Consider the following 23271-nt stretch of genomic DNA (forward strand, 5'->3'; position numbering starts at 1 on the left):
AACTCCAGCGCAGTCCAGGAAGGGAACTCACCTGTACTCCTCTGTTCAGCACTATGAAAAAGATTGCATCTATTCCCCATCTGGCATCTCTGCTTAATCTTACATTTATTATTTGTTTTTAAAGTATCGCGGGGCAGAAATTTCTCATCGGCTCCATCAAGACCAAAACATTGATAACAAGGTATTACTGTAGACAGTGAAGACCACTCCATGTTACCTAACCCTGTTCCAAATGATGGCAAACTACTTTTGCCCCTTCAAATCCAGATAAGAATGCTAGGTCATACCTACCGCGTGTTGTTGGTAGCATGTCTGACAAGCCCTGCCAGGCCGTTACCATCTCTGGATTCTTCTCCAGGTCAGCAAAGTTTTTCCACACCCTTATAGCACCATCATCTTGAAGGAATGACAGAAAGAAAATTATAAGGCAATTCAGCTCAGAAGGGTAAGCTGGGCTTACCCAGTACCGTAAATTAATCACCATTACTGATTTGGCTCCAGCAGAAAATTCATGCTGCTTCAGACAGATTCCACTAAACCATGGTTCTCCAAACAGGAAGCAGGCATCCTTATGGAGAGATCAATTGTTACTATGGAAAGCTTGATCTGACACTTTCTAATCATATTGTTGAGTCCGTTTGCCTCTTAATTAAGGGAGTAATATGCCAAGCTCCACTATCCTCTGCCACATTCAGAGTGACAGGCAGCAACCTAGCTTGACAGCAATATAGATTATGTATCTGAAGAAGTGTGCATGCACACGAAAGCTCATACCAAGAACTAACTTAGTTGGTCTTTAAGGTGCTACTGGAAGGAATTTTTTTTGTTTTGACTATGGCAGACCAACACGGCTACCCATCTGTAACTGGAACTATGTATTTCCAGACAGCCTTACTGGTAATTAAGTCAGCCATTTTGGAAGGAATTTTGCTTCCTGCGGTCCTAGTATTATCCCAATTTTGATTTTGAACTGGATGATCACTGGGTGCAAATAGCATCTTACTGTGTCCTCTATGCTGTCCATGAATGTAACAGTTCTGCAGCATCCGCACAAAATTGCTCTCATCAAAATGCCACCCCACATTTTCCCCCATTTAATCTGGATTTACCTGTTCTGTGGAAATTCTGATAGGTTAAAAAAAGGAGGGGGGAAACAATCAATCTGGATTAAATGGGGGAAAATAATATGGGGTTGCATTTTGATGAGGATGAGACTGTATGTGCCCTGCAGGAGTAACACAGAGTTTCCAATAAACTGCCATGTGGAAACACCCACTGAGGGTTATATTACAAGAAGAGATGGGGACTGGATCTTCCATTGGTGTAACAGTAGCCACTAAAGGCAGGGGGAAAGGATCTGATCTAGGTTGCGTTGCAGCATTAAGGTAGGTAGGTTAAAGTTTTATCCATGCAACACTTTCCTAAGAAAAATTCTCCCAAACCATTATTTGCCCTATGGGCAAAACATATAAGTACCATACAGGAAGCTCTTTTTGATTTTAAATTAGAGGCACACAGTATGACAAAACTGGAGAACATGTAATATAAAGATTCTGTTGGCTTTCTATTTTATTCTTTTCCTCGAAGTGTTCTTTTAGTGTTTTTCCCCCTGAAAATGAGCAAGGATCTTATGAATGATTCTAGCCTGGCATGGCAATCTTTAAGACCAGTCTGCTTGCAGCACCTTATTTCTCCAAACCTTCATCTTATTTGTTGCTCCCTCTTGTCATTCAGCAAACATTTTCCCCCACTGTTTATGGGAGTAATGCTTTAGCTGTATCATAGTCCGTTGGCCCAATTTTCCTTATTAAGTCAAACACTACAGCAATAAAAAAAATCCAGCTGTTTAAGGAAACAGGGAAAACAGCACTTTATGCTGCTGCTGCTGCTACAACAGTATATAGCAGCACATGTTTTATTAGTTTATATACTTGAGACTAGACAGGAACATTGAAGATGCTCTAATCTAAAAATAGTACAGTGCTCACTCCCCACCATCCCCATATCTATCTGTAGAGGGACTACTGAAATGGAGGTATTATAGCAAAACATTTCAGCTTCCACTTTCTTCACCAGCTCTCATATAAATCAAGGGTGCTATAGTCAAGGTGGTAAGGCGACTACAGCACCCTTTGACCGACATGAGAGTCAAAGGGAGCCACAGAAGGCAGAAGCCAAAACATTTTGCCTTAATATATCTGTTTCAGTAGTCACTGTAATAAATAAATGGGATTAACTCTATCCTTCCAAGCAAATTTGTCTGAAGTGCTGTTTGATGCTTTTTTGTGTGTTTTTTTAAATCTCTGTCTTTCTAAATTGGTGATAGCAGCAGTATTCAAACATGGTTAATGAAAATAGACTCAGTAGTTTAGCTTCTTCCTGCTTGTTATGGACAAAGCTTTATTCATTAACTGTATCATAAACTTAGATAGGTCTGGAATAAATACAGATTATTATCTTTAAAGATTTTGTGATTACCTTGGCTATAGACTCAAAGCAAGAAGGCTAAAACTGAAAACAATTATAGTATGTACAATAATTTCCAAATGAATTTCACATACCAAACCCTCAAATGTATTGTATGGGGGGGGGGCGGGAGAAGAGAGAATCAGGCCACACTTTGCTGAGGTGGATGTTTCCCTGAATGGGTGCACAGTTTTTCATTTGCCTATGTGGTACACGTATGATTCCCACTGCAGTTCATGGGAGCCTGGAGTCTTGCTTGTGCACTCAACATTAGTGTTGTTCACTAGGACAACAATGATATGCTTAGGAAAAATATGATGGGCAATAGGCTGCACAAAATAATGCTGCTTTTGGAAGGGATTGTCACATAGCACAATATTCCTGAAGACACACCCTGCAAGAATAATGGTCTCTGGAGAAGCTTACTTTATCTGTTAACCCGGCCTGAAGTCCTATGGAGCAGAGGATTACTCTGGAGTTGTGACGGCCAAAGAAAGTGCACAGGGGTTAAAACTGATGGTTAGGATTCCTGACGTCAGGATGAGAAAAACTGGTATGAGGGAACAGGCTAGTGCTAGACTGTCCTGATTCCCAAAGCATTTTCTGAACTTGGGGTGAAATGAAGGTGAGGGCAACAGACATGGTGAGAGACAGCTCACAGGAAGATTCTCAAACAGAGAAGCTCCAGTGTGCTTGAAGAGTTTTGTGAGTGACTCAATAAGTTTGTTGGCAGGATGCACTGAAGACAGTGCAAAATAAAAGGCTACGGAAGTTTTCACTCTTGGTTCAAAAAAATACAACCTTTATTAAAAGGTGGTCCCTTTACTAAAACAGATGAATAAAATAAGGAAGCATGTATAACAATACACCTCTGTGTGACTGAAATGCAAGATGAGGTCCATAGACTGGGCAAAAAACACTTTCTTAGCCCTCCCTTAAAAATATATATCAGGCCATACCCACCTGTAGCAGTCAGGAGCAGAGAACAGTCTTGTCCATTCAGATATTCCATGGCAGTGATCCTTGTGTAGCGTGGGTTCCCATTGTGAAAATAGTCCAGCTTTTCTCCCTTTTCCCAATCCCAAAAACTGGGAAAGGCAGGGGGGGAAACAAATAGGTAAGTTGGATTCAGGTTCCAAGTGGATTTAAGTTCCCAGGATAAAAAAAAAAAAATGTTATTCTATACACTGGCTCCAAATCAAATGTATTCCTCCAGCCCGCCCACCCCATTTTGAGTATTTAACAACTTTTGATTAATGTCTCTTCATTACACCTCCGGCTTCCGCAGAGAAAATAATAAGGCTGAAATTCTATTAGCAGGGTCTGTAACAAATCCAGGCACAACAAGACGACTGCATGTATGAGGCTTTTGCTTAGCAGCAAGAACAGGGCACCAGCTCAAGGGTGTTTAAAATGCCAGTGCCTTACCAGATGCTGTCCTTGTCAGCCACCGCTATACATGGGGTGAATGGGTGAAACTTGACCACTGACGGCATGCCAGGGTTCCTGTTCAGGAAGATTTGATCATCTAGTCGTGAAATACCTAGGGGGAAAAGAAAGAGAAAAACAACATGAATAGTGGTATCAGGACCTCTCACAATGCCAGCCACCCTGAGCCCTAAGACTGACAGGGGAGGTCCTATCAGTGGGACTGCCAATATATGCTGCCTGATTGGCATTAACCCACGAGAAGGGCTTCTCCTGCTAGTGGTTTTCTCTTTGTGGAATGCCCTCCCTCGGGAGGAGCATCTCCCTCATTAGTAACTTTCAGTAGGGACTTAAAAACACTCCTGTTTACCCCAGTACCTGATTGCTGAAAGACTGTCATGGCAACTTTGAAATTATTAAGCTGTGAGGATATGTGATTGTTTTAAGTTTTAAAATATTTTAAATTGCTTATAAATATGTTTTATTTTTATTGTATTGTTTTAGGGCTTTGGTGTGTTTTTTGTTTGCTCTGGGTTCCTTTGGGAGGAAGAGCGGGGTAGAAATGTAATAAATATTCATAATCATAAAAAATAAATTCTGATACTCAAGACTACATTGAATGTACATAATTTAGTATTCTACAAAGGAGGTTCTTGAAATATGCTATGCCTGGTCTCCTCAAATTAAAGGAGGGAACCCAACCTGTTTCTGTCCAGGCTATCTTTATTTGTCCTCGGTCCACACAGAAAATGAAAACATCACTCAGCAAGTGCCCAACTGTTGTACTTGATTCCCTCCTGCATTGCATGTCTATTTTCTGTGTGAGAGCACAGGGGAAGACTGCCAAGTTGTCTTCACTGTTTGATAGCCTCTCCTGACATTGCATTGCATTCCTGACAAATTGGAGATCTCACAAATCTTTTCAGATTTTGATAGCAGTGCTCTAAGGAGGTTAAGACGAGAACAGATTGGATTAAGCAGGCAAAATGTTTGTGCCTTGTTAAATACTTATTGCACTATGCCAATAAAGGCTGAATGGGCAGGTGAAAAAAGAGATACCTTTACAATATAATGCGCAACTATGAAAAGAGCCGAAGTTTCATACTTAAATAGGGCTCAAAGCCCCCAAATATTAATGGCAATTTCACACAAGAACATCATTTTCTGGAGTTCCAGTGTAAGGCAAATCTGACTATATTCTTGTGACAAAATGTTTTTTGCAGGTAAGTGGAGGCAGGTTTCCAAAATGGACAGCATCAAAAAAATTCTCCAGTGTTTCCACCACTGCTAAGAGTATGCAAAATAAAATTCTGAAACTGGCATCCTTAACTGTTTGCAGAGTTGTATGCATTGTTCCTTTAAAATAAAAATGTAAGGCTCTCTTCTCTGCTGACTCAAGCCTACTAGGTCTCAAAGGACTGAGCTATATGTGAGAGACAGACCATCTCTCTCGACAGATTAATATTTCACACTAATCTTTCCCCAGCTGACATCTGTAGACGGAAAGTCCCCCCAAATTTTCTCATCCCTGGTGAGAGCAATCTTGAGTCACGCTGAAAATGGCACTATAGGTGAACAGCACAAATTTGCTCTTATTCACTGGCCAACCAAGCTGCAGAAAGAGTAGAAATGTCAATTCTAACCACAGCTATGCAAAATTAAGGGGCCACTTCAGCAAGATACAGGGAATTCAAATATCCTCTGTCATTAAACAATAAAGCCCACAGCCTGACTGCTGCCTCGTAAATGAATAAAGAGTTATAAATAAGCAAGATGCGCTTTCAGTACAGCACTGAATATATATGCTGATGAAACGTGAGTCCAATGTATATGAAGGGAAAGAAGCTGTAAGTGTAAAAGAGGCCACACATAAAAAAGCATTGCAGAAACATGACAGGATATGAATAAACAATCATTTATGGGGCCCCATAAAACCAAAGGATACTGAAACCCTTTAGGTGCCTTGTGAATGTGATGGGGATACAGCAGGCTCTTGCAGATCACAAGCTAATTTGCTGGAAACCCCAGCAGTATTAGACACCTATCAGACTCTGACTCTGCTCTTTGGAGAAGGTGAAAATGCTGGCATTTCGCCTGCAACACCATCTCTTGTAAACAAGCTGCCGCATCCATCTAAACTCTACCGGATGGAAGAAAAGCCTAGCTATGTTCAGCAGCATATGTTCAATGTCTTTGAGCAATTCGTTTTATCTCGAATATTTTGCTTTTGGTGGGGCATGCCATTTCTGATCAGCATAACTGTCCAGAAGCTCTGCTACTAGCATTCAGTGTTAGCAAGCTTCCTCGGTAGGCACATATTTCACATACGCACCCCCCCCCCCCAGAATCCCACCTTTAAGGTAAAGGTAAAGGGACCCCTGACCATTAGGTCCAGTCGTGGCCGACTCTGGGGCTGTGGTGCTCATCTTGCTTTATTGGCCGAGGGAGCCAGCATACAGCTTCCGGGTCATGTGGCCAGCATGACTAAGCCGCTTCTGGCGAATAAGAGCAGCACACAGAAACGCCATTTACCTTCCCGCTGGAGTGGTACCTATTTATCTACTTGCACTTTGATGTGCTTTTGAACTGCTAGGTTGGCAGGAGCAGAGACCGAGCAAATGGGTGCTCACCCCGTCGTGGGGATTCGAACTGCCTATAGACAGCAGCAATAGAATTACATGGGCAGATTTAGCTAGTTACTTACGTTTACACACAGATCTTAATATGGGATAATGATTACTGAGCACAATCAAAATATGCACATGCTTCGAATGTCAGCGGGGAATAGCTCAGCTACAATATGCACATTTCCTGGGTTAGGGAGAATTAGCTAATTAATTCTAACCACTACTAAACTATTGCACCCATGCAACATACGTGTGAAAAGGAGCATGTACACAGGACGCAAGAGGAGATGGGGTTGGAGGGGCAAGTGTCCTGCTGCTGAGAGAGACACATTAGTCTTCTCCCTCTGTGTGTGTGTGTGTGTGTGTGTGTGTGTGTCTGTCTGTCTGTCTGTCTGTCTGTCTGTCACTCTCTCTCGGCTCACATTAAAAACCAGACCTCAGTGATGCAAAGTGGAATGAATGTAGTGAAAAGCCGACTTAGGCAAGTACTAAAATACCTGTTTAAAACACAGGCACACAAGGATAGGAAGAAGGAGCTACAATTTGTAGGGAAAGAACCTGCCACCCCAGGAAAACAGTACACTGAAACTCCTGGGTTAGTCAGGAAACAGTCAGGAGCAGAGAACACCCTTGTTCATTCAGATATTCCATGGCAGTGATCCTTGTGTAGCTCCTAAATTCCTGGGTTAGGAAACAGTGGGAAAACCACAAATCATATTGGCAATATCGGAGCAGAGTGTCTCCCAGACTCTTGTAACTAGCAGCCTGCTGACTCCACATGCATGTGCTTTACCCAAAGGAGAAAAAGGCTGTCCAACTCTCAAAAGCAAACAATCCCATTACAACAAAACAAGTTGAAGTTGTGAGCAGAAGCTCACGCTAAAGAGGTCAACACTGGCCAAACAAATGGTTTATGAACAGTGTTCTTCTTCATGGCCTCATGTAAAGAGTGGATAAGCATTCTTCTTGGTGCCAGGAGATGTATAAAGTGGCGTGGGTAAGGGAGAAAAAGTTGACCACCTTTTTGGATGATTTTCTGTGCCTGCTTTCGGACTCTGGCATTGCGCAGAAACCGCCACTCCCTTTCTTTGCGGACCTGGCTCTCCAAATCATGTTCTTCTGGAATCTGCCAATAAATAATAATAATAATAATAATGAATACAACAGGAGAATGGCAAAAAAAGGCTTCTTGCGATTCCAAATGCCTGCTAATTTCAACCAGAACAGGGACCCTTCAGCCAATGCAATCTGACCAAAACCAGCAAGGGGCAGATGAGGTTTTTCTGTTCTTATACACTTCATTACCTTCTGAACTGCACATCATCCACCACTGGGCCCCAGGGCTGTCAAGTGATCAAAGCCTCAGTTGTTTCTTTTAACCAATTAAAATAAATATGATAAAATGTCTACACAGGCAATATTTTCAAGAAATCTAATGCAGATAATTTTTCATTGAGAAACGACAGGGAATTCAACTGGAATGCACTGCCTGAATGCAGATGTATACATAGATCAATTGCAAAAATAATATTGGCACTGAAATCCTCTCACTCGGGACATTTATTTTAAAATGCACATTTTAAGCCTATGGCTGATAAACCGTATCCGTTATTTGACAAATATTCCAAAACCTATTCTTTACTCACTCTTTTGTAAAGGTCTATTTGTTTTTGTCTTGTCTCATTCAGGCTACAAGTTCTCACAGAAAGCAAATGAATATCCCATTTTCTTAAACAGCAACGTAAATTTATGAAGCTCATATAAATGGCTTGTCACAGCAGATATATTTGAATCTTGTGGCTGCTGTTACGAACCCGCAAGCTCATCCCTAGTACAGGACCATTTTTACACTTGTCTCCAAGGCTTTCTTCTGTTTAGATGGAAGGAGTGCAACTTCTGCATAATTCCTTATGAATAAAAGGCTCCATAAAGTATGTGGCAGGGAAGTGTAAACACAGAAGGTATAATTCAAAATTGGAGACAACATGTGGAGATTCTGTACTTCTTCCTGTCGAGGGCCTGAGCAGCTAGGGGATAGTAAAGATTCTGCCCTGTTATTTAAGGAAGCAAGCACACTCAATTGCAAGAAGTTGATGCTGCTCATATTTTGGGAATGGCTGCTGAAAACAATTAGGCAGAAGTGTAACGGCATGAAAACATACATATTAAATGTCAAACGTGAGTTGGCTTTCTGTGCAGAGAAAGGTGCACTTTGGATTTTCAGAGCCAGGCCTGCAGTTTTCAAACCAAGCACTCACTCAGCTCAGGTGTTTTGCTTTCTTGACGACATCCTTTGAAATTATTATTCATGCCATGATGAAGACTCTGCTGATATAAAACAGTGCTGCTAATCAGTTGGTACTGTAGCCTGAGATACCAGGCATTGGTTACCACTGAGAAAAGAGGCGTGATAGCTGTTAAATTTGTTCTAGACCAATAGGAATCCAAGGAAGAACATTTCTTTTAGAAGAAGAAGAGTTTGGATTTGATATCCCGCTTTATCACTACCCAAAGGAGTCTCAAAGCGGCTAACAATCTCCTTTCCCTTCCTCCCCCACAACAAACACTCTGTGAGGTGAGTGAGGCTGAGAGACTTCAGAGAAGTGTGACTGGCCCAAGGTCACCCAGCAGCTGCATGTGGAGGAGCGGGGACACGAACCCGGTTCCCCAGATTACGAATCTACCGCTCTTAACCACTACACCACACTGGTTCTCTTAGACTGGTTATCAGAACCTCCCAGTTCACAACAGAAAGAAAGACATATCAATAAAGACTGAAAGGGCACACTTAGTCCCTATCAGTCCAGAAAAGAAGTATGCCAAATCATATTGCCATGCAAAAAGGATTCACAGCAGCCCATCCTCTGGAAACAAATCACAACAAGATTACAAAGATAGACAGCATTTATTTTATTATTTAAAAAATAACAATTCTCCCTCACTCTCCCCAGTAGTTTTCTTTGGCAACAATCCAAGGTTTGTTAGACGGAACATGAGAAATGAACAGCAATGTACAGCAATAAGCAAACCCAAGATAAAATACATTGAAGTATTTTCAAGTGGAGAGATATCCTTTGATAAAAATGTCATTTCAAAGGAATAAATTGGAAGAAGATCTTAAAGGACTCTGTATCAAGAAAAGAAGACAAGGGGCATGTACAGAATCTAAACATTACCAGTTGGCATCTAGCATGGCTTTTGTAGGTATGGATTAGGAAAAGCTTCTTCCCTGTGTAACAGCTCCCATGGAGTTAGTCTGTCCATATCGGAAGCTGGCTGCACCTAAGTGCCTTCAGCACATTTGTTGCGTTGGCCTACGATGCCAAATATGTTCGTATGTTCATTTGTTTCACCTTATCTGCTCTACCATGCCAAATTATGGAAAGGAAGAGCTACATGGTTTTCTCTATGTAGTCATATGAGGAAGTATCACATACATAAACAGAAAATAGGTTGCATCCAATGAAGTTGTTCCTTTACTGCAAGGAATTTAGAGCAATTTATGCCGGAAACCAGATGAGGACCAGGGCATTAGCTTCCTGATCACAAGCTTCCATACTGTGCAATGTACTAGAGCAAGCTGATATATTTTGTCACTTTGCAATGAAACTTCTCCTCTCTTAACCCCCCCTCCCTGTGCATCCCCCATATCTATTCTGGCGGTTCCTCAACTTTCTAGGGCAGATTTGGGAGAGGCACAGGAGGGTATGTAGAGGGAGAAGTTCTGCTGCACTAGCAGAACAGGACAGCTTCATTGGGCACAACTCAGTATTTTTGGCCTCATACTCTGGTGAGCTGTAGTGGAATGCACTGATGAACAGGACTGACCCACAACATTTTGGCACCCGAGGCTAACCACAAAATGGTGCCCCTATCCCCACCAGGGGAGAAGGGTGAGTGAAGATCTGCATCAGGAACAAGGATGGAAGGAAGATCTACATGAATATCTGCTGCCTCTATGGCTCCTGCCACCTGAGACGGTTGCTTTACCCTGCTTCATGGGTAGGCTGGTCCTGCTAGTGAATGATGTTGCTAAAACCAAGGCAGTACTTGGTTCTAGCAACTCGGGAGGGGAATGGAATAAACCATCTACACACAAATGGGAGCAACCTGAGGTCAGTACATGTGCAAATGTCTCAATTAGTGGCCAATTATCAGCAAGGGATTAAGAGTGTGATCCGAAATAAGTGATTTAGGAATAACATTAATTCCTTTCCCAGAAATAAGGACTCGCTAGAGTATTTGCATTTTTTCAGCTTAGGTGACTGGGTTACAAAGGTGGGGCAGGATGGAGTCTTATAAAATTATGCATAGTGTAGAGGAAGTGGAATGAATGATACTTCCTCTCTCATAACACTTCAAATTAGAGGTCATCCGATGAAACTGACAGGCACAAGATTAAAGATAAACAAAAGAAAGCACCTTCACACCATGCAATTCATAATGGCTTAGATGGCTTTATATGCCTGTTGTCTTTGTCCATGGAGTTTTCTTGGCAGGGATACTGGAGTGGCTTGCCGGTTCCTGCTCCAGGTGGATCACGTTTGGTCAAAACTCTCCACTATGACCTGTCCATCTTGGGTGGCCCTGCACAGCATAGCTCATAGCTTCTCTGAGTTATTCAAGCCCCTTCGCCATGGCTTAGTATACATACTAGTATACATACTTCCATACATACTTAGTATACATACTTCTATACATACTAGTAGTGATGTATGGAAGTGAGAGCTGGACCATAAAGAGGCTGATCGCCGAAGAATTGATGCTTTTGAATTATGGTGCTGGAGGAGACTCTTGAGAGTCCCATGGACTGCAAGAAGATCAAACCTATCCATTCTGAAGGAAATCAGCCCTGAGTGCTCACTGGAAGGACAGATCCTGAAGCTGAGGCTCCAATACTTTGGCCACCTCATGAGAAGAGAAGACTCCCTGGAAAAAACCCTGATGTTGGGAAAGATTGAGGGCACAAGAAGAAGGGGACGGCAGAGGACGAGATGGTTGGACAGTGTTCTCGAAGCTACCAGCATGAGTTTGACCAAACTGCGGGAGGCAGTGGAAGACAGAGTGCCTGGCGTGCTCTGGTCCATGGGGTCACAAAGAGTCGGACTCGACTAAACAACAACAACAGATGGCTTTAAAAAGACAGGACAAATTTATTGAGTGTTAGGACTATTAATAGCCATTAGTAATGAAATCTACTGCGATCTCTACCTTCCGAGGCAGTAAAGGAAGTGTAAACCAGTTTTTGCTGTTGGGGGGCAATAAGTGGAGGATGGCTGTTGCGCTCATGCCATACTTGTGGGCTTCCCAGATGGAGGATGATAGACTAGATGAACCATTGGCTCAATCCAGCAGGCCTATTCTCACACTATGTTTGTTCTCTCCTTGCAGTCATTTTTTTTTTTACTTTAGAAAAGACTTTCTATAGTAAACAAAAGACAAGCTTCTGTTCTGTTCTATTCACTTCTATGTGGGTCTCCCAGAGGTGTGTGGGTGTATGGAATAGTGTTACATGATTAGGATCATGACACACTACAGATTTCTAACACCTCTTGGCTTCCACTCAGACAGAAACCAATTACAATTCAGAAGTATCCCACTGAGCAGTGCCATGTGAAAGCCAATGAAGTTGTTCTCCGCTTTATCCATATCAAGATGGAAACAGTCAGCAAGGGGTTGTGGAAATAAGGACAGAGGATGGATTTTCTCCTTGCAGCAATAAATAATGTTATAGGGAGATCTCTGCTGGTTTCACAGTGATGAAACAGTTTCCTAAGGGGCTAAATCCTCCATCAGTTGAACAGAGCCAGAGCCACTGTGGAGCTGAGGTGGCAACCTGTGGCTATTGAGGCTAGGGTGAGAGTGTATATTTTTGTTCATATGTTGTCTGCATTAAACATAAAAGATCCTAAAAGTTGCAGTCAGACACAGGGGCAACACCAATACTGCACTTCCCCGACTTTAAACGTTTTCAGAACTCTTGAGGTGGGAGTGGGGCTGGATCTATGATTACCTGAGCATTGCTATTAAATATCAGTTAAAGCACTACCAGCTAAAGCACTACACTCTTTTCTGAAACAAACCTTGTTCTGCTTTTCCATAAATCAAACACTGACTGATGCCAATGATTTGTAATGCCACCAGTCAGTGCATAGAAGCATAATGCCTATTTCTCAGGGAAAGAATGTTCCCTTCCACACCAAACCTTACAGAAATTAGGTGTACTTGCCGCCCCTTTTGCATGTATTCCTCACAAGAGCATCTACTCGGTCACCCTGCCTGCTGCATGTGTTTCCTAGCAGAGTCTTGGCATAAGGATCTAGGCTCTCTCTCCTATCTACATTTAGTTCACATTTCATGGTGTGTGTGTTTAAATGCAGGCAGCTGAAATTCTCAGAAGGCAGCAGGAACAAAACAAGATTCTTTACTCCTGAATGTGCCACGTACAGCATTTTCAGGAGACTATTCCACATAACTCTAGAGAACTATATAGATTGTAAGGATGTCAAGCTCAGCTAGATGAACTATGGAATAACCAGGAAAACAGCACAGCTGCAACTGATGGCATATACCAATTTTGCTCCTTGGATATGTGCAGTGCTAGCTTTTGTTTCATAGACACTAATTATTGTTCAGTGTAGGGTTAGGATTTTTTTTTTTACTATCTTTGGTGAAGAACACCCTGTAGGATAAAGCATGAAACCTCTGTTAACAGGCTCCCAAATCGACTTTTTATGCAACATGAGCAAAATGCAAAAGATAGTGGTAGGTAGAGAAAGAAGCAAGCATAAAGGTATACTGCACATCCCTCATCCCTTGGATGGGATCTTTAACACTGGATTCTAGAGGTTTTTAAGCAGAAGTTGAATGGCCAAATGTCATGTAAGATCTAGTTGAGATTCCTGGACTAGATGACTAGATGACCCTCAGGGTCTCTTCCAACTCTACAGTTCTATGATTCTAAAAAGAGTCACAGGTTTTTCCACTGGAAGCACAGGTCTAGAACTCCTCCTAGGAGAAAAGCAGTTTGGGGGATGAAGAGTTATGGGGCGGGGAGCAATGGATGGTGAAAGAGTGATGGACTATTGTTCACCAGTATTGTGTAAAAACTGCTAATACACCTTCCCAAAATTGGATAAGCATTTTCTAATGTTTCCTGAATTAGAGCCAAACCTTTGTGCTGGTATGCTTATATTGATCGTGAGGTCTTGTCATGAACAAGACCTGCCTTTGTGTGTGAGAGAAAGCAAGAAAGTGGGGATGAGCAATTGTGTGGTAGGAGAGAAGAAGAGAGATGGACAGTAGAGTGGAGAAGTCGTGAGTGGACTCATGAGAGATTGTGGGGGTGGGGGTGGAAGGGCAAAGAAAGGAGATGGTTGAGGGTGAAGATTGTGCAGGGGAGGGAAAGATGGGCAGAGACAGTGTGAGGAACAGATTCACCCTTGATTTGGGCTATTTGTGTACATGGGTATTTAAAATCAGCCACATTGTTGGCTGCAGGTTTCTAAGGTGGCAATCCTAAGTACACTTACCTGGGAGTAATCCCCACAGAACAGATGGGGCACACTGCATAGGAGCAGACTGCAGACCAAATTCTATTTCCAATAAAGCAAGTCAAATGATGGGGCAGCCCTATGAGTATGATCTGTGAGATATCAATCCACCTGTTTTATTTCAAACATCTCAGCAAAATTCAGTTCCGGGGGAAATGCTATAACTCTTCAATATTAGTGGTGATAGGGAATATGAGGTAAAAATGAACACGTTATATAGGATCACAGTAATTTTAAAATATGGATAAAATTCTCTTACTACCCAAAATCCTTTTGTATATATATATTCCTGTAAACCCTGATGAAAGAAATGGGACATCTATTTCCAGTGGAGCTTGTGGAAGGAAAATTCTTGCTGGAATGTGCCTCATATCTATGGTAGTAAATAGTTATTGCTGGACAAATCTCTCTCTAAAACTGTGTTGTAGTTCTCCATTCAGCAACAAGTAATTATTCAAAGCACTCCAAATATTCTTAAACTTCTACTTAAAAAAACAACAAACTGAAGTACTCACACTAAAAACACACACCCTGTGTGCACAGAATGATGCATTTTGATTGGCCATCTGGAGTGATTTATTAGATTAATAAGGCACCACTCTGGCGAACAGCTATTCTCAGAAAGTAGATAAATGTTTTTAATAATCATTGGGAGTTAATATATTACCCACTCTGAATGGTAAAATAAAGATAGCATTATCCTAATTCTTTTATTTTTAAAACATCTACGTACTGTTCTCTAGACTTGGAAACAAGCACATAAAAGTCAGTTTGGCCAAAGTAGTTGGACCAACAGCTTGAAGCTAATTAGTAATTAAAGTAGTAACATTTCCAAATGTTTCAATGCCTGTGTAGCTATGGGTATCAAGAGAAAATTAATTGCATTTGTGCTGTAGTTGATGAAGTACCAAATGTTTTATTACCTGGCAAATTCTCTTGGTGGTTCAATTAAAAAAACAAAAAAACTGGGGAACTGCAAATCCACCTATAAAACATGTTGTGATTAAGAAAAAAAATTGCTTGAATATAGAGCCAGTTAGTGTTTTGCTTTGATGACCAGTAGGGCTCTTGGGTATACAGAAAAAATATTGACAGAGATCTCAGTAACAGGTTTTATGTTCTTAAAAAAAAAAGGGGGGGGGTGTCAGCCATTGTTTCTTTATTCCAAAACCCAGGTGTAACCTGATACCTGCAGCACCTAGCAGAAACTAATTCAGTCTGTAATTTCAATCTTGGAATAGAAATGAAATGCTGATCACGTGATTAAAACATGCAGTCTAATTTTTGTACTTTTAAATCTTGTTTCCCTTGCCCCCACCTCCCATTTGGATACCACCTAGCCAGATGAAGAGCTAGAACTAAAACTTAGCTCACTGGTTCATGATATTTTGGCTGGTGCTTATAAATGCTGGTTTTGGAGAAATACATGGATTGTTCACATGTCCATTCTGGGCCTCCTGGAGGCACTAAGCGCACACAGGTCTGTTGGGTGTCCGCGTCTTTGTTACTTCACAAAATACCGTATTTTTCGCTCTATAAGACGCACCAGACCACAAGACGCACCTAGTTTTTGGAGGAGGGAAACAAGGAAAAAAATATTCTGAATCTCAGAAGCCAGAACAGCAAGAGGGATCGCTGCGCAGTGAAACCAGCAATCCCTCTTGCTGTTCTGGCTTCTGGGATAGCTGCACAGCCTGCATTCACTCCATAAGACGCACACACATCTCCCCTTACTTTTTAGGAGGGGAAAAGTGAGTCTTATAGAGCAAAAAATACAGTATTTCTCCCCCAGAAAGCCCAGCAAGAGCTATGTGTGCTCACTACCATAAGGTAGGTTACTGTAATGAAAAGAATGAGAAGAAGCTGGAATAGAGGACTGAAAATGGGATCAGCCAACAGAGGCCCTCAGGTACATATCCCCACCCCACCCCTCTTTACTGAACCCTTCTGTACATATCATACTACACAGCTCTGGGATTTGGTGTGTTGAAGCATGAAAATTGAGGGCTTCACACTCACACAACACCCACCATACAACTGTATATGAAATTTCAGGGCTAGCTTGGGGAAAAAAAGCTCTCTCAACCCCGAGCCTATAAAGTACAGCACTATTCAAAATGCACAGCAATATTTTGTTTAGTTGTTCGCTGCCACTTGTTATATCTTATTATGCCCTCCTCTGTTTGTTCGTTTTTTAGTAAGCATTTTCTGGAGCAGCAGCAGTGGCTGTTCAGTGCCTTACACTGCTGCACATTAACACTTTTGAACCCAAGACCGCAGTCACTGATTGCGGACATGAACCAACAGCCTTTGCCGATTTGTGGCTCCACAGAAATTTAGGGGGAAGCTTATCTTGAACCTGGAGGTTCTATATAGTCATCCATTTATAAGACTCATCCTCCATGAATCTGCCTATTCAAGTGGTTCTCAAAGCACTGGGGAGGGGGGCGCGTTCAGCAGACCAGTTAATACCACCCCCTGACAACTCAAAGTACATACATAATTCTTATTTTAATAACTGTAGTCTTGCCTATCTAATGCGATGAATGTGCCTGCTTCTTGCAAGCAAAGTTATATGAATTCATTGCAAGACATATTTCAGCCTTTTTACATTACCCAGCATGCAAGAAACCTATTGTACTGCCTATAGGGAGACATTTATTTCTGCTCCCTCTTCAGCTGACAGACTGCATAAAATACTGTAGCAGAGTAATTTTAGAAGATATACATGTGTACACACACATACACACACAGGTGCAACACAGGAAGTTGTAATGCCAGTATGAATTGGCATGAATTTCTGGCAACTCATCGCTATGAACACAACCTCTAACTAAGAACATTACATCCAGAAACTTGTGCTGCTTTGGATGGATGTTCACAATTCAAATTCAATTGCCTAGTCTAATTCATGAGAACCTTCAGCATGTCTCCTTAGTTTTGTTCTATAAATGCATCTGTGATGCATGAGGATATGTTATTATGGGGGTGAGAAGGTTGCTTTTTATGTTCTTGTGATTTTAAAATGAGGCCAAAGAATACCAGCCCTTGAGTTTCCTGAGTTCTAATTCAGATTGTATAGACCTGATGAAGGGCTTTGACCTTGTCAGCTGAAAAGTACTCTTCACACTGCTCAACAAGATAGGATGCCATCTAGGCTCCACAAAATGGCCATGTCCTTCCATGAGAACATATGTGGCACAATCCAGTATGATGCTTCATCCTCAGACACCTTCCCTTTAAAGAGCAGTGTGAAGGAGGGCTGTGTTCTTGCCCCAACTCTCTTTGGCATGTTCTTCCCTCTGTTGCTCTTCTATGCCTTCAGCTTGACAGAAGATGGGGAGGGGGGTCTGTTCAATGTGGCATGTCTCCACATCAAGTCAAAAGTGTGGCGGGTTCTTATCAGAGAGATGTTGTTTGCAGATGACAAAGACTTGAGGAAGCTCTGCAGAGACTCATCAAATGTTTTTCCAAGCCTGCATGGAGTTTGGCCTGACCATCGGCCTGACATCTTGGGTCAGGGTCTTGCTAGCACACCATGCACCAGCATTTCTGACCCCAGGCTTGAGGTGGTAGACAATTTTGTTTAACTGGGCCCCACCATAACCAGCAACCTTTTCCACTGATGCTTTCCACATGCGCTGTATCAGGAAGAACCAGGGGTACCACATGGCAGGACAGTCTCAAAGATGTGTTGTTCCAAGGTTACCTTCCCAGCATGTTCACACTTCTGTCTCAGTGATGTCTACACTAGATTGGTAATGTCCACAGATGAAAGACGGCAGGACCCCCAATTCTATGGGGAATTGGCTTCAGGCACCAGGCCCATTGGTAGACCAACTCTGTGTTGTTCTCTACAGCCACAGCAAGCACTGTAACTCTCTAACAGTTTGACTCCAATGGCACACTCTTCCATTCTCTCTCAAGACATATGGATACCAATGAATTCAGATTGTAGATAAACAGCCTGGTGACAAATGGAAACCCCAAAGATGCATGGAATGAAGCAAGGTCAACTCTTGGTCCAAGAAGATTATGTGACTTGCTGACCTCCCTCCTGGATTAGAAAGCTTTTACTTAAGGCAAAATCTTCCAGTGTTGCTTCAACATTAATATAGCTAGAAACAGCAAAGAGAGTGAGACACCAACAGTTCTGCCCTTGCTGTTGAAAAGCAGAGGCTTTAATTACACAGCAAGCAAAAACTGGCATTTTTTAAAAAAGTTTGTTGTTGATGTCCCTCTGGGACAACAGACAGGCAGAATACTTAATCACTGCAACTCTCCCAGGAAGCTCAAGTGGTATCTGGATCAGAGAAAAATTGTTTGTTAACCCTCATGGCACACAAATAAAATATGAACATAACGTTGCTCAACATAGCATGTGAGCTGAAAGATTGTGCTGTATTTGGCCTACATTCTTGTGTTCAAATCTTGAACCCAGCCCAACCCAGCTCTCTTCTTCAGCCTTCCCACTTCACCTTGCTTGTGTGTAGGTTAGATATAATGTGCAAAATGCACAATGAAGGTTTGGCATTTTCGGTAACAGAGGCATAGCATTAGCTTGCTCACGGTATTAAATGTAATTCCAGAATCATGAATTCAGCACTGCCTCTTTACTGTGGAGATGAATAGAAGCATGATGAGAGGGGAGGGAGCAAGTTTTTCTTTGAACACAAACCTCTGTAGTAATTAGCAAGGAAAGATACAGAAAACACAGCTGTTTGCAGCAAGTATGCAGACAGCTGCTTAGAAGCTGTCCTTCCCTGTACCATTGTGATGATTTTGGTGTCATTATTATACATAATTTATATAGCATTGTTTGGCATACAACCCACCTCTCATTCATATTCTGTGAGGCAGGCTGCTATTATTCCTGTTTTTACTAATGGAAATACGGGCTGAAAGGTTGTCATCCAAGGTCCATGGCTGAATGGGACTAGAGCCCTCATTCTCGAGGTCCAGAAAGCAGACTGAATGACTTGCACTGTGCAATAGCTGGGCTCTTTTTCATGAGGTTTTCTTCATTTTTTACTTTGTTTCCTACTTGGTGGGCCATCAAAGATGGCTGGAGAACACTGCCTCCAAATGACTTGTTTACAGGCCAGTTCATCACAGGGGCTTGCCTACCCTCCCTCCTGCAAGCCATCTATCACTTTTACACCTTCTCTGATGCTGCTGTGACATTTCCTTCCTTGCAATCTCTTTCTGTCCTGGTGTCCTCTTACTCCTCGCTGTCCTCCTTGGCATTTTCTGCTGATTATAAAAGGGAAACGGTCCCTTCCAGCTCATCTCCTTTCCAACCCCCCACCCCCATCAATCCACCTGGAAGCTGGCAAGCACAAGGAGCCAAACTGCCTTGTTGTCTTTCCCATACGCATGGTACCAGGATTAGCTGCAGCTCTCTATTGAATGCATAAAGGTAAAGGGACCCCTGACCATTAGGTCCAGTCGTGGCTGACTCTGGGATTGCAATGCTCATCTCGCTTTATTGGCCGAGGGAGCCAGCGTACAGCTTCTGGGTCATGTGGCCAGCATGACGAAGCCACTTCTGGCGAACCAGAGCAGCGCACGGAAACACCGTTTACCTTCCCACCGGAGCGGTACCTATTTATCTACTTGCACTTTGACGCGCTTTCAAACTGCTAGGTTGGCAGGAGCAGGGACCGAGCAACAGGAGCTCACCCCATTGCAGGGATTCGAACCACCGACCTTCTGATCAGCAAGTCTTCAGCTCTGTAGTTTAACCCACAGCGCCACCCGTGTCCCATTGAATGCATACTTGATGGTAAATTTGGCTTACATTTTCCGTGAATTCTGTGGCCTCCTGCCTAGTGTGCTTCCTGCACAGTGGGGCAGCTGTGATAGTGTGGAAAGGACTAGATTCCGCTGGTGGGTTAGGCTCAGGGGACAGCATATGTGAAGCTTTTGCCTTAGGCTGTGTGGGCTCAGGACCACCAGCCTCAGATTATACGTGCTCCAAACCACCAGCTTTGGGCCCTGTGAGCTCTGAATCACCAGCTTCAAAAACAATGGCTTATGGTGAATGTGTGAGCCCTAAGAGAGGAGATTGCAGCCACTTTGCTCCTCACTGGTCATTCTGCTGCTGCAGCTAAGCCATGGCTTGGCATGTCTACTGAACTTGAGTTTATGGTTTATATCTCTCCAGACTAACCATGAACCAAGGTTTGCCCTGTGGCTTATAGCTCATGGGTTGACTGGGAGAGCTAAACCATGAGTCCAGGTCTGGAAAACACACTATGTCATGCTTAGTTCTGTGCAGCACAGCAGGAAAACAACCAGAGAGGAGCTAAGGGGCCACAATCTCTCTGGGAGTCTGTGCATTTGCACTAAGCCACAATTTGGCTTATCATTAGGTACAGAGGATGTGCAAGTCATTTTACTTTCTACTTGTATGGTAGAATGGGATCCCATGGTTGTGGAAAGAGATCTGCCATCCTTTATGCTGTGCTGTGCATGTGGAAAGGGAGCCTGCAATCTTGTTGATCCGCATATAGGTTCTTGCTACCACCCAATATGGCCCATTATACCTTTTTGCAACAAGTGGCACTACAGGGCTAAGACGGAGGCCCTAAACTATGTCATGATCAAGAGAGCCCAAATGTGTACTATTCTAACAGAAAAGACAATGAAATAATACACTTTTATATTTGAATTTATACTGGTACATAAGTGAGGATGCAATTAAAAACTAACAAACTATCTTGCAGTATTCCTGTTTCTATATAATGTACCCTCTTAGCACATAGGATTTTTTTAAAATGTAGAGCAGCACAAGAGCCGTTAAACATGCAGTCTATCACTTACTAAGTGGAAGAGTCCACACAGCATCTACTGTGTGTGTTCTGCACATAACACAAAATGTAAACCACTTTCTTTCATGATTTTTTTTTTGAGAGCAAAGCCATGGATGTCACCCAATGAGAGTTGATTTATAATCACAGTATGATAAATATGGTACTAAATATATTATTGTCACATCAGAACAAAAATGTATGTTCTCCTGTGTGTTTTAACAGATCATAAAAACCTTAGAAATCTTTGGGGTGGGGTTTGTATGTGTGTTTTGTATTTAGAGGCCCCTCATAATCTGAGCCCCTAAATTGTAGCTTACTTAGCTTGTCCATTAACCCAGCACTGGCTATAAACATATGTAACCTCTGACTTTCATGCCCCACGCCTTTCTTCAGTTTGCAGCACAATCATAGGGTTCCAGTGGCAGGACTCTGAATGTGGCAGAAGCAGGGGCATGCTTATGAAAACAATGAGTACAATACAAACCACCACTCCCCTTCCACACACATGTATTATTTTCCTACTGCTGATAAAACCATACGGGATGGATTCAGAATGAGCTGGGAAGTGTTAGCTAAAGCACAAAACTGACAAGCAGTTACAAAGCATTCGGTGAATGAAACCTGTAATATTTATCAATCTGCATGCCAGGCTATTACCAAAGAGAAGGAAACAATAGCTGCTGGGTGTTTTTTTTGTGTGTGTTTAAAATAAATAAATAAATGCTCAACTCCTGGAACAGAAAGTAAATGAACAAAGAGAGAGAGGACCATGAATGAGAACTTGGCAGTGTGAACATGCATGTGTGTGTGTGTGTGCGCGCGCGCATGCATGCATACGCATGTGTGTACATGTGCAAACAGTAATTTGATTTTTAGGGTGATGTGCATTCAATTGATTCTGCAATTCAGAAAAGGGCTTATAGAAGAAAGGCAGACTGTACCTTCATCACCGGTTGAGCAAAATACTTGGCACTCCAGTCACAAAACCCCGTCTGCATTGTTGCTGACATGAAGTTTTTATGCCCCACAGTATCATCGGCATCATCAGCTGTCTGTCCAGAGAAAAGTGAGGAAACAAAGGTACACGTGCTTCAGTTACAGTACCTGCACATCTGGTTTCTCCGAGTGTATATCACATCAACCACAATAGGACGTCACCATCCAAAAATAGTTTATTGGAACAACCTCCCCCCCGCCCCCCCGCCAAATCAGAAGATAGCCTAGTACAGTGGTACCTCTGGTTATGAATGCATCTGGTTATGAACACTTCAGGTTACGAGCTCCGCTAACCCGGAGGTAGTTGCGCCTGGTTGCGAACTTTGCCCCAGGATGAGAGCGGGAGGTGCCATTAGCGAAAGCGTGCCTCCGGATAAGAACGGTTTCAGCTTAAGAACGAATTACGTTCGTAACCAGAGGTACCAGTGTATATTATTTCTGAAGCCAATCATGGCGGAATGTGGCCATATTTTGCTCTCAAATATTACATGCCACAGAAGTTGCTATGCCCTGTGATAAAGTATCTTGACCATTTTGGTAACACTAACTAGGGGAAGCACTTCTTAGGGCTGACAACCTTTGTATCTTTCTATGTGGTAGATACCAACATTCTCCTGTGATCCTTTTCAAGGGCAACGTACACTGTTAAGCTCAACCAAATAAATTCAAGCTCTTTTCACAAACACAAGTACAGAATGCTGTTAAAGAGTCACACAGCCAGGACTGAACAAAGTAGCTGAGGGTGCCCTCCAATCATATTTGCAGTCATATATGCATACTACTGAAAATGGTGGTGAGGCCACCCGGATGAAAAAAATATATATGCTCATTACATTTATATATGCCACTGTCTTCCAAGGTTTTTCCTGCTCCATTTCATTCTCAAAGCAACCCTGTGAGGTTGCTTAGATTGTAAAAATTGGCAAAAAAAATCTTATTGTGTGACCTTGGGCAAGATTTATTTTGTTTTTGCCAATTTTTAAAATTGATTTTCTAGGTCCTAACCCAATTATACAAATTATTTCCAAATGAATACAATTTTGCTTAAGTGACTTCCCATGTGTCATTCTTGATGCATCCCTGTCTTCTGATGTTACTGCTTTTACAGCACCCAGTGAGATTTATGGCTGAGTGGGGAACTGAAACTGAATCTCCCCAGTCCTAGTCCAACATTCTAACCACCACTACACCACCCTAACTTTTACCAGCTTGGTTCCTCAAGCTTTACAGTATTTTCTATGAAAGTTGCTACCTATGAATCAGGTGGCCAGGTGCTATTTCCAATTCTACCACTGCCTATAAGAAAAGACAACATTGACACATGTTTCCAACTATGCAAATGGGAGGTGTGAAAGGGGGCCATAGAAGAATTCCAAGGATTGCTAT

The 23271-nt window shown here is 42.3% G+C and overlaps 1 protein-coding gene across 4 annotated transcripts in view; it reads right to left on the reverse strand.

The window, feature by feature from the left end:
* Positions 1 to 23271, reverse strand: part of RPTOR (regulatory associated protein of MTOR complex 1) — a 314753-nt gene that overhangs the window by 33154 nt on the left and 258328 nt on the right. For all 4 annotated transcript variants that reach the window (XM_077924087.1, XM_028714738.2, XM_077924086.1 and 1 more), the window contains 5 exons: positions 21831 to 21941; positions 7542 to 7647; positions 3895 to 4009; positions 3430 to 3554; positions 292 to 396 (listed from right to left, as the gene is read on the reverse strand). In XM_077924087.1, the coding sequence (XP_077780213.1) occupies positions 292 to 396; positions 3430 to 3554; positions 3895 to 4009; positions 7542 to 7647; positions 21831 to 21941 (562 nt within the window). The remainder of the gene's footprint in view (positions 1 to 291; positions 397 to 3429; positions 3555 to 3894; positions 4010 to 7541; positions 7648 to 21830; positions 21942 to 23271) is intronic.

This window comes from Podarcis muralis, chromosome 2, assembly GCF_964188315.1.
Source record: "Podarcis muralis chromosome 2, rPodMur119.hap1.1, whole genome shotgun sequence".
NCBI lineage: Eukaryota > Metazoa > Chordata > Lepidosauria > Squamata > Lacertidae > Podarcis > Podarcis muralis.